The sequence below is a fragment of the Cydia splendana genome, chromosome 6 (assembly GCF_910591565.1).
Source record: "Cydia splendana chromosome 6, ilCydSple1.2, whole genome shotgun sequence".
NCBI classification, from domain to species: domain Eukaryota; kingdom Metazoa; phylum Arthropoda; class Insecta; order Lepidoptera; family Tortricidae; genus Cydia; species Cydia splendana.
In genome coordinates, this window is record NC_085965.1 from 17772848 (window position 1) to 17785515 (window position 12668).

Below are 12668 nucleotides of genomic sequence, written 5' to 3' on the forward strand. Positions count from 1 at the left end.
CGAGATCAAGTTTCGAAAGGATCAAAATATTGAAAGAGAGTACAAGAAGTTTATTCAAGAATACATAAGTTTGGGCCATATGCGCGAATGTACAGACGAAATCGACGGCCCACCCAATTCAACACAAGAGTGCTTCTTGCCACATCTCTGCGTGCAAAGGCAGCAACTACATCTCTTAGAGTCGTGTATAATGCGTCTGCCAAAACGTCAAATGGGACAAGTCTGAACGACATCATGTACAGCGGACCCAATTTACAACACGACTTATTGTCACTCATCATTAAGTGGAGACAATATGAGGTCGCGTACGTTGCAGACATAGAAAAAATGTTTAGAATGATTGGTATAAACATTCAAGATCAAAAATATCAGAAGATCATTTGGAGAGACAATGAACATCAAAGGTTTCGTGAATACGCATTAACGACCACAACCTACGGCACCAAGGCTGCCCCCTGGTTAGCCATGATGACGTTAAGACAGCTGGCCAAGGACGAACGCCACAATTATCCTGAAGCGGCTAAAGTCGTAGAAGAGAGTTTTTACATGGATGACCTTCTACACGGCTGTCACGATTTCGGATCAGCGAAGAAAATGAAACAAGATTTGATCGAATTATTAAAATCAGGAGGGTTCAATCTTCGCTTCTTCTCTTCTTTCTTCTTCTTCTTCTTCTCAAGATCAGCAACAAACATTCGAGTTCAAAGATCAAGAAACAACGAAAACGCTGGGTCTACGCTGGCACCCGCAGGAAGACCTATTTACATTTCAACTAAAAATTGCACCACTATCAACTCAAACATCGATCACAATGACGAAGAGAGAGTTACTGTCAAGTATAGCGAAAGTATTCGACCCTCTCGGGTGGCTATCGCCAGTAACCACGAAATTGAAGTTACTGTTTCAAAATGTCATATCAAATGACATCGGATGGAACGATCAAGTACCCCATAATATCAAGAAGGAATGGTACACAATTTCACAAGATCTACAAACTATCAAAGACATCAAAATCCCGCGTTGGCTAAATACCTACAAGAATCAAGACCTTGAACTACACGGTTATTGCGATGCATCGACGAAAGCATACGCGTGCGCAATCTACTGCCGTGTCATCCCTACCGATGACAAACAATCAACGTCGCCGCCGGTACTGATAGCAGCAAAATCAAGACTCGTACCGTCGAAAAAAGCTGTGACCTTGCCGAGATTAGAACTGTGTGCAGCTCTACTTCTATCAGCCCTCATGGAGAAGGTCAAGCAATCCCTATCAGAAAACAAAATCAAATTGGTCTGCTGGTCTGACAGTACAGCTGTTTTGGGCTGGCTAAATGGCGAACCTAGCAAATGGAAGCCATTTATAGCTAACAGGGTTACACAAATTACAAAAATCATACCGCCGATTTGTTGGAACTACGTCAAGTCCGAAGAAAACCCGGCTGACTGCGCTAGTCGCGGAATTACGGCCCAACAATTACTAAAACATCCTCTTTGGTGGAATGGTCCAAACTGGCTATCATCATACAGTGAAAATCAAGAAAAGCCCACATTCACTACCGATCAAGAGGTTAAAATATCAAAACAATGCCACGCGGTAACATGTAAACAAACAGACGGGGACATTATCAATGAATTAATAAGCAAACATAGCAACTTGACACATTGCACCCGCGTGCTCGCATGGATACTACGAGTGGCCTCGCCGCGTCAGCAGTTCTCGAGTTACCTAACAGCTGACGAGATAAGAAGCGCTAAAAATAGAATCATCAAGTACGTGCAAGAAAGAGAGTTTTCAAATGAAATCATCAATTTGAAAACAAATCAATCAGTGGATTTAAAGAGCAGTATTTTGAAATTAAGACCTTTCCTGGATCAACATGGAATGTTACGCGTTCGAGGACGACTTCATAACGCACACATCAGCTGGGAAATGAAGCACCCTCTTATTATTCCACACAGAGGTCACCTGACGGAGTTGCTTATAGATCAAGCACATAAAGCTGTTTTGCACGGGACCGCCAAACTCACACACTCCAAGCTAAGAGAATCAGTGTGGATTGTAGGAGGTAATAGAGCTACGAAAAATCTCCTACGCCGTTGCATAACGTGCCTTAAGCAGAAACCTCAAAAACTATCACAACTCATGGGTGACTTACCTGAGTCAAGGTCGAATCCATCAAGGCCATTTTATAATACCGTTGTGGACTATACAGGATACGTATCAGTGAAGGCAAGCAAGGGTCGCGGCATCAAAACAACTAAGGGCTACATTGCTGTGTTTGTCTGCATGGCGACAAAGGCAGTGCACTTAGAGCTAGTTTCAGACCTAAGCTCGGAATCATTTCTGGCCGATCTACGGAGAATGTCCGCCCGGCGTGGAGCACCCCGTCACATCTTTAGTGACAATGGCACAAATTTTACTAAAGCCAACAAAGCAATTAAAAGGGAGTATGAAGAGATCACTGCCTCGCTAGATGAATCATTCTTCAAAGCAATCAGCGATATGAACATCAGCTGGCACTTCAATGCACCTTCGTGGCCCAGCGCGGGCGGCCTGTGGGAAGCGGCCGTCAAAAGCCTCAAACATCATCTTCACCGAGTGCTGGGAGAACAGCACCTAAACTTCGAAGAATTTTCGACTCTATTGGCACAGATAGAGGGTTGTTTAAATGCACGTCCACTGTGTGCATTGACCGAGGACCCTGACGACTTGGATTATATCACACCGGCACACTTTTTAGCAAGTGGTCCGACTCTCCACATCGTTGAGACTGAAAGGGACGAGCGTACACGGTGGCGCTTAACACAGAAAATATTCCAAGATATATGGAGAAAATGGCAAACTGAATACCTGTGTCAGTTACAATCACGCTGTCAATGGACGCAACCCAAGCCAAACATTGAAATCGGCGACGTCGTAATCATTCACGACGCAAATTTACCTGCCGGCAAGTGGGCTCTTGGCAGGGTATCAGATGTTCATGCAGGAAAGGACGGCCTTGTCGGTGTCGCTTCAGTAAAGACAAAAAATTCATTAATCAAAAGGCCCATCATCAAGCTGTCAAAACTGGCAGTATCAGAAAACGAATCATCAACCAGTGAAGATCAGAAAAAATATACATCGGCCACGCCCCCTGCAAGACAAACAAAGCAAAGAAAACCAGCAAAATCTAAACTCATTGGTTACATCACTATGGCGCTTATGATGTTTATGTTATTTATATCGCCGGCGCAATGCACTCATGACGTATCACGTTTCAAAGAGGGACAAGGCATTTACTTTGATAAAATAACAAATATGAAACTGGCCCGAGACGAGTGGAAACTTGTAGTTTATTATGACATCAATCCATACTGGGAAGGATCAGAACTATTTTCCAAATACATCAAGCACTTGGAAAATATGTGTCACGCCATCGAAAATAAACAACAGTGTAACATCGTACTCAATCAACTGCGTCACGCCTTTTCGGAATTAAAATACTACGACAGCATGCTACTCGGTCAACGTGTCGAATTACCACGAAAGAAGAAAGCATTCTTCAACGGCGTCGGCAACCTCGCTCACAGCCTATTCGGCGTGCTCGACGATCAGTTCGCCGAACAATATCAGAAGGACATCGACCCGACCAGAGCTAATGAAAAACATTTGGCACAATTATGGAGGAATCAAACCTCGGTTATAGAAACGGAAGCCAATCTACTAAAGAGAGTTGAAACATCAATGCAAAATCAGCACAAAACTTTCAACCAACACATAAACAACATCGAGATGAGCCTTAACAAACAGGCAACCGAAATTCAACAAACAACCCAAATAAATGAAATCACCGTGTCATCAATCATCGCTAATAACATACTCGTAAACCTGAAGAGCATACAAGACACTTTATTGGACACCATCGCTAACGTCATTTACGGCAAATTCAACGTTCACCTCTTGACACCACAACAGTTGAAAGATGAGCTGAATATCATAGCCGGGCAGATGCCAAAGGATTTGACTCTACCCTGTGAAAACATCAACACCGATCTACCCAAACTATATCAATTAATGAAGGTGCGAACAAGAATGACCCGCCAGTACCTTATCTTCGAAATCAAGATTCCCTTAGTTTTTCAAGATGTGTACGAACTCTTCAGATTAATATCAATTCCACGTCAAGTTGGAAAAAATATGATCAAAATACGACCTATAGCGCATCAAGTGGCTATAAATATCAAAAAAGAATCGTATATACCTATGTTGGATGAAACCGTAAAGAAATGCTCGCACTACGATTCTAATACTCTTATTTGTACGCTACAAGGTCCAATTTATCAACTAAAGTCTGACTCACGCCTCTGCATTGCCGATCAAGTTTCAAACGAGTGCTCAGCGGACTCTGACACTTGCTACAACATATGGACGGAACTAAGCACTATGAATACATACCTATTCTTTTGTTGTGACGAGTGCACGGCGAGAATCATATGCGGACAGGAAGTCAAGGCCGAGCATCTAAATAAGGCAGGAATCATAACCCTTCAAACAGAGTGCGTGTTAAATGGAGACGCCTTTACCATAATTCCACAGAAGAAACATTCGAACGACATCAAAACACAAGCAACAGTTGTTAAGTTCGACATGCCCTCCATAAACAACGTTATAAACTTAACAGTACCAGTCTTACAAGGCGAATCAAATGCTCTTGAAAACAATGACAAATATTGCAAGGTCATCAAAGAGCAAATCGAACACATGAAGAACGAGGGAGCGCTATCAGACAGAATCAACTACCACGACGTTCATCATTACACAGTAATCTACGTGGTCCTGGGCATAGTCATCGTGTTAGCAGCGTTGTACGTGCGCCGCTGCATTCGACGCCGTCAACTCGTCGCGCGCCTCACCCCTTCGTTCGCCGCCGCCGCTGCCGCCGCCGCCCCCCGGGAGAACGGTCGCAGACCGACCTCGATGTCATCCACATCGCGCAGCTACATTCCATCAGCGACCGAGCACAACCACAGCGGACAACCCCCTGAGAGACAAGATCATCGCGTCGCGGCAACTGCGCTCAACTCTACAAAAACTCTACAAATATGTTTAGGGGATTTACTTCTATCAAATTCAGTTTCAAATTATTTCACTACATCAATCAGTTTTATATAAAAATATCTCAGCATCTCTTATCAACTTCTCATCTCCTGGCCGGGAATATGTACAATGCAAGCATCGCACATTTCTCGCGTCAGCATTAAATACAATGACTTTATAATAATTGCTGTATTTGCGATTACGCCATACATCGATTTATGAATTAGTTTACGTTTATACGTGCTCCTAGCTAGTACTCATATGCCTTGGTTATCAATAAATAAATATACCGAAATCAGTGTTTCCATCAAGATTGCTTGATCTACCATCAAGAATCATATCAACTCAGATGTACTATCCGTACAGACGTTATATATCTTTTAGCGTTATTTAGGTCATATATCATGGAACAATTACAACTGGGCTATATATTATGCGAATTTTAATGAATACATAGTAAAAATCGCTTTTTTATTAATTCGCTGCGAATCCACGAATGCTAACAAATTCTATCGTTAAAGCTTACGATTCAAATACTCAGACTCATTAAAAAACCAAAACAATCTATGTTATTCATAAATATTAGTAATATACTACTTTTAAACAAACCTACAATAAAGGCTGTCCAACAGTTCATACGATATTCCATTATATAAAATTGAAATCAACTACGACGATGTTTCTTAAAGTCAGATGATGGCTATTAATCATTAATAATAATCAAACTAAAAAAATAACATTTATTCTTATTTAATTCCGAAAGATCCTTAACTTCATTAGTTAAGTTTTTGAATCATCAGTCTTATTTGTATGATGCTTTAAAACCATGCAATAGATCTCAAATGTGAAATAGGTCATTAATAATCCTAAAAGTTTATTATTTTACTTTTGATTAATAAAAAAACATAGTTTAAATACGAATAATTCCTAGAAAACTAATTCCCGTGCCAGCAAAATCCAATTCCCATGGACAGAAAAAATCCCGTGCCCGGATGAAATTTTCAAACTGAAATATCTTTCAAAATTTCATGAATATGTGTACCCTGTAAGAAATTTTGGCTTTATTTTATTTTTCTACGAATTATCACATCATATTTTGTTATATCATATCAATATTTCAAAATTACATGGAAATTAGATAAAAATGCTCGTTTGGTGAAATTGACCCCTAAGTAAAACTCTACGTATCTTATCATGTATGTAACTGTTGTTTGTAGCATTGGTTTCAAAGTCCAATAAGTTTTAAGTTGGCTCACCCAGTATGATTTATCTGTAAATAGCTCACTATCGGCGACAAATTTTCTCGAAGAAAATCCAGAGAGCACGAGATAATAGAGCCTGCACGGACTGCAGGAAGTCAGGGTGTGCATATGCTGTGGAATGAACTGACGCCTGCAGTATTTCCGGACCGAGACGAGCTTCAAACCTTCTATACCTATCTAGAAAGCCGGTAATGCACTCACAATCCCCCTGGTGTTGCGGTGTCCATGGGCGACGATGACCGCTTACCATCAGCCTATTCGTCTGCTAGTGTGCCTCCTAATCATTGAAAATAAATACACAACCTGTTTATTGGCGCGAAGTGTCGTTGTCATGATTGATTTTATCAGATTTAGGCTACAAGGTCTACAACGCGTAAGGGAGTGCAACTGTAGAAGACACCAGCGCAAGCTTTATTGGCGTCAAGTCGCTGGTCCAATGTTACAGGGTTCTATGTTACATTTTCAAGATAGTTGAAATTCGACTTAATGTCACTATGACAATGTTCAAATTTCAGTTCGATAAAAGTGAAACATAGAACCCTGTAATATTGGGCCAGCGAAGTGTCAATGTTAAATTTAAGTTTTCGCTTTAGGCCAGAATGTCGCTGCCTCTCAAACAGTCGTTACATCCTACATAGAATCTCTATTGGCATGTCTATTTCTTCCTTCCCTTCCTCCTCCATGCTGGACAAATCAACTAACTAAGTCATGAGTCTCGCCATACGATACGATACGAAACTTCAAGTTATCCCGACACTATAGTTCGTTTTTTTTAGCATTAGAAATAAGATAAACAATCTTGATGTGTCTTTTAATTGAAAAACACGTTTTAATAATAATTACAGCAAATATTTAACAATTAATAATCTAATACGATCATTTATATTCTTCTGCTTTCATAAGTAGGTAATAGTTACTGATTTTTAAAAAGCGTTTTTCAATTAAAAGACATGTTAAGATCACTTACCTTCTTTCTAATGCTAAAAAAACGAACTATACAAAGGATTGCAAATCTTGGGACGAACCGACCCGCAGAGCTCCGTCATAATTGTTGTTTTCGTAAATAGCGGATAGCACAAAAGTTTTACGAGAGTTGTTGACTACTACCTACCTAGGTAACTATTACCAAAGAGAATAGAGTGTATAGAGACGGATTGCCAAAGTAAATTATGTCTCCACTGTAAATTTACTGCCATCTTTCGACAGAAGATAAAACTGTTAGAACGCCATTTGACTTTGATCCTTATTCTTTCACTGATATGTGTTAATTTATTAAATAATAATATTAACGCCATCTACTCGAGAGTATTAGGCTGAAGGTTATGGCGCCGTCGCTCGAAAAGGATTTAGTAAATTTACTTTTTATATTTGTAGTTTAGGTGGATGGACGACGGCCGACGGGGTATAAGTATCGACCCAACAGGTTGGTGGATATCCCATAACATATCTATAGTTATCCACCAACCTGTTGGGTCGATACTTATAGTAAAGAAGGTTTGTCAGAAATCCCCACAGATCACAAGGTTGGCGGAAATTAGTGCAAATGTGGTACCTAAGTAAATTCTACCTTTCTTTGGAGGAAAAAGCAAACAACCGTAAAGTGTAATATATCTGTTATAATTTACAATACTGCAATATTTATTTAGAAACAATAAAAAATACAATAATTAAAACAAACTTACAATTAAACTTTAACGACAGCTTTACCAGAATTCTCACCGGCTAACATTCCTACAAAGGCATCGTAGATCTTGTCAAAGCCCTCAGTAACGTGCTCTCTGGTCTTCAGTTGACCAGATTTTGCCCACTTTATTAGGTCCGCGAACGCCTCGGGCCAACGGGAAAGCCATCGCCCAACGATGAAACCTTCTATTTTCAACTGTTTTGACACTACGCTTGGCTGAATTATAGAGGCTTTTGGTGTATTCTGTAGATCTTCGTTGTATGCACTTATACTTCCGCAGACGGCAACTCTTCCAAAGAGGTTCATTTGAGAAATGATCTGGCTACTTATTTCACCTCCAACGTTATCAAAATAGCAGTCAACTCCTTTAGGCGCAGCTTCCTTCAGAGCCTTCAAGACGTCTATAGTTTTATAATTGAAAGCTTTATCTAAACCCAACTCCTTCTCGAGCCATTCCACCTTGTCGTCGGAGCCAGCGAAGCCTATGACTGTACAGCCTTTCATCTTGGCGATTTGTCCAACGATGGACCCCACTGCCCCAGCAGCGCCAGTTACCACCACCGTCTCGCCTGCTTTCGGCTGACATAATTCCAGAAACCCGAAGTACGCAGTCGCTCCCGGCATGCCTATGGCTCCGATTCCCAGAGAATTAGACAGGCCCTTTAAATCGGGAAGCTTGTAGACAGCGCTTGAGTCTGCGTCGCCTGATTTACCTTCGCTTGTGTTAACGACGCTGTGGTCGCACCAGCCTTGGTGACAGACAACTCTAGAACCTTCTGGATATCTGGGGTCTTTGGATTCCAATACTGAACTAACTTGGTATCCGAATTGGTCGTAGGGTACGGGGTAGCGGGAGTTGTAGGCGCGCTGGTAGGGATCCACACTGATCCATTCGGTTTTGATGAGGATCTCCCCATTCTTGATTGGGGGTAGTTCGGTTTCCACAATTTCGAAGTCATCCCGCTTGGGGACGCCCTGGAAATGTTTCTTCACGACATATTTTCTTTGCTTCACCATTTTAGACCGTTGTCGTTCACTGGCGTTATCCAAACTGACGTGGTATAACTGACACTCGTATATAAATACGATATGTCTTATCTACATTAGCTAGCGTAAGTATAAGTACTTACCTATCTAATCAATTAATCATTGAGATTTTGCCTATTCATTCTCTACCAAGTTTTAGGTTGGCCCAGACTGCATTTTTAACCGACTTCCAAATCCCAAAGGAGGAGGTTATCAATTCGGTTGTATGTTTATTTTTTTATTTTTTTTATGTTTGTTACTCCATATCTCCGTCATTACTGGACCGATTTTGAAAATTCTTTTTTGATTGTATGTATATGCATACAGATTGGTCCCATTTTTGTCAAAACCCAGTTCTGATGATGGAATCCATGAGGAATCTAGGGAACTCCTCAAATCTTAAAGGCATACATATAGTGATTTTTGTGTTTTTATGAACAAATCAAGCATATACATTCAAAAACGTGACATTTGACGAAGTGGAACTGCTGATGATGATCAGAACGGAACTCTTCAACGACAACGACGCATAGTTCACGTTTGGCGATTTGTCCTCCTTGTTATGTTTGTTAAGCAAGTTAATTTTTTAAGCCACATTTTTCTCAAGCTCGAGTTCTGATGATGGAATCCACGAGGAATCGAGGGAACTCCTCAAATCTTAAAGGCATGCGTATAGGGATTTTTGTATTTACATCAGAAAATCAAGCATTTTCATTAAACACTGTCGCATTTGATGAAGTGGAACTGCTGATGATGATCAGAACAGAACTCTTCAACGACGCCTAGTTCACGTTTGGCGATTTGTCATCTTCGTTATGTTTGTTAAGCAAGTTAAGTTTTTTAGCGACATTTTTGTCAAGCTCGATTTCTGATGATGGAATCTACGAGGAATCGAGGGAACTCCTCAAATCTTAAAGGCATGCGTATAGAGATTTTTGTATTTTCATCAGAAAATCAAGTATTTACATTAAAAACTGTCGCATTTGATGAAGTGGAACTGCTGATGATGATCAGAACAGAACTCTTCAACGACGCATAGTACACGTTTGGCGATTTCGAATTTCGATTTTGACTTGGACTGGGACTCGGACTCGTACCCGGACCCGGACTCGAACCCGGAGCTGGCCCTGGACCTAGACCTGGACCTGGATCCGGGCTCTTATCTGGACCTGAACCCGGAACTGGACCTGGACCTGGACTTGGACCTGGACCTGGACCTGGACCTGGACCGGAACTGGACCCGGATCCGGACCCGGACTCGGACCCGGACTCGGACCCGGACTCGGACCCGGACTCGGACCCGGACTCGGACCCGGACTCGGACCCGGACCCGGACCCGGACTCGGACCCGGACTCGGACCCGGACTCGGACCCGGACTCGGACTCAGACTCGGACCTTGACTCGGAAAACCACTATGATACCTAAACTAAATAAACCACTATGATTACCTACCATAAAATGTAGGTATAAAGTATAATGATGCCAAAATTACTAGCCCCTCCCGCTCAAACCCCCGTACTCCTTTTCTACACAGTACATCTACAATAATCTTTCACCGGCCCCCATAGGAGTCGTTTTTTTTTTATTAAAAATTATCTTATCTGTGATAGCGTACTATCAGCGACATAGTTTCTTGAAGAAAAACCCGAGATACGGGGCATGCATGAACTGTCCCTAGAGTCACGGTGTGCATACACACGGGACCCGGTTTATTGGTGCAAAGTGCAAATGTCATTGTTAAATTTCCGATTAAGGCCGAAAGGTCTGAGGTACAACTACACCTTGAGCGTGCGTCAACTGTAGGGGGCACCAGCACTAGCTTAATATTGGTGTGAAGTGACAATGTAAAGTTTAAGTTTTCGATTTAGGCCACATCACGGTCGCTGCCCCTTCAACACGTACGGTCGCTACATAGCACCCCTAATATGATTTCTAGAAGGTTAGTGGGTTTTTCAACGTTCGTTAATATGAGTGGCTCTGAGCTATAGTATAGGTAAGGTCATTGTGGAAGACCGGCATACTTTATTGTTTTAACTTTGGAGTGATCTAGTTCCGTTAATTATTCACCTACGTTACCGCTTGTAATCGCATACGATGAAGAATTTAAGAGCGCTATTACATTTCGGCGTTGAGCGAGTTTAGGTATTTTACGCGCTGCGGCAGGCCGTGCGAGCTCAGTACGCCGATCCCTTCTACCACACTCGCACTACAATGATGGATTAAACATTCTTGATCCTTCGCGAAGCATATTGAAATCAACCATAACAACACTAACTGTACTTAACTTTTAAAGTTTTAAAACTGTTATTTGGTAAGTACGAAAATACTAAATGCAGTGCAAATGTACATAGGGGCTGTTCATAAATTACGTCATCTATTTTTGACGATTTTTGACCCCCCCCACCCCTCAAATCATCCAAAAATCAAGCTTCGGATGAATCTGTTTCCTCCTACGTCATGTTACCATCATCCGATGTCCAGACCCCCCCACTCCTCCCATTTGAAACGACGTAATTTATGAATAGCCCCATACTTGTACTTATGAAGGTATATTACTCGAAAGAAATTATAGGTACCTACTCGCTTATTTACATGTTTCGTCATTGCATTTGGTACCTATAGGTTGTAAAGTTTGTATCAACGAGGGTTTAAAAACGAACTGGTACTGAGGATCTGATGATGATTAAGGTGGTCACGGATACCAATCAACCATGTAGTAACATGATTAGGCTCGTTTGATTCGTCTCAACAAGATCTTTGACACTGAAGATACACAGGGTCTGATGATGGAGCTTGAAGGTGGCCACGGGTACCAGTCTATCATGTAATTAAACAACTTCGTGTTTGGGCTCGTTTGATTCGTCTCAACAAGATCTTTGACACAAGACAGTACTCAGGGTCTGATGATGGAGCTGGAAGGTACCATTACCAATCAACCCTGCAACTAAACCACATCGTGTTTAGGATCGTTTGATTCGTCTCAACAAGATCTTTGACACTAGGTGATACTCAGAGTCTGATGATGGAGCTGGAAGGTGGTCACCGGTACCAATCAACCATGCAACTAAACCATTTCGTGTTTAGGCTCGTTTTATTCGTTTCAACAAGATCTTTGACACAAGATAGTACTCAGGGTCTGATGTTGGAGCCGGAAGGTGGTCACCGGTACCAATCAACCATGCAACTAAACCATTTCGTGTTTAGGCACGTTTTATTCATCTCAACAAGATCTTTGACACAAGGTAGTACTCAGGGTCTGATGATGGAGCGCGAAGGTGGCGACGGGTACCTGTCTGTCATCATCAGCTCCATCATCAGACCCTGAGTAGTATCTTGTGTCAAACATCTTATTGCGACGAATCAAACGAGCCCAAACACGAAGTGGTTCAGTTACATGGTAGACTGGTACCCGTGGCCACAGTCCAGCTCCATCATCAGACCCTGAGTACTAACTTGTGTCAAAGATCTTGTTGCGACGAATCGAACGAAGCCAAACACGAAGTGGTTTAGTTGCATGGTTGATTGGTACCGGTGACCACCTTCCGGATCCATCATCAGACCCTCAGTACTACCTTGTGTCAAAGATCTTGTTGCGACAAATCAAACGAGCCCAAACAC

General features: G+C 41.8%; 2 protein-coding genes and 1 long non-coding RNA gene across 3 annotated transcripts in view; 2 read left to right on the forward strand and 1 right to left on the reverse strand.

The window, feature by feature from the left end:
• Positions 1 to 12668, forward strand: part of LOC134791805 (uncharacterized) — a 470284-nt gene that overhangs the window by 96351 nt on the left and 361265 nt on the right. The gene's annotated exons all lie outside the window — the stretch shown is intronic.
• Positions 1 to 12668, forward strand: part of LOC134791747 (uncharacterized) — a 53967-nt gene that overhangs the window by 7780 nt on the left and 33519 nt on the right. The gene's annotated exons all lie outside the window — the stretch shown is intronic.
• LOC134791900 (prostaglandin reductase 1-like) lies at positions 8018 to 9117 on the reverse strand. The gene has a single exon (XM_063763021.1). It carries the CDS (start codon positions 9038 to 9040, stop codon positions 8024 to 8026), a length of 1017 nt encoding a protein of 338 aa, XP_063619091.1. The 5' UTR covers positions 9041 to 9117; the 3' UTR covers positions 8018 to 8023.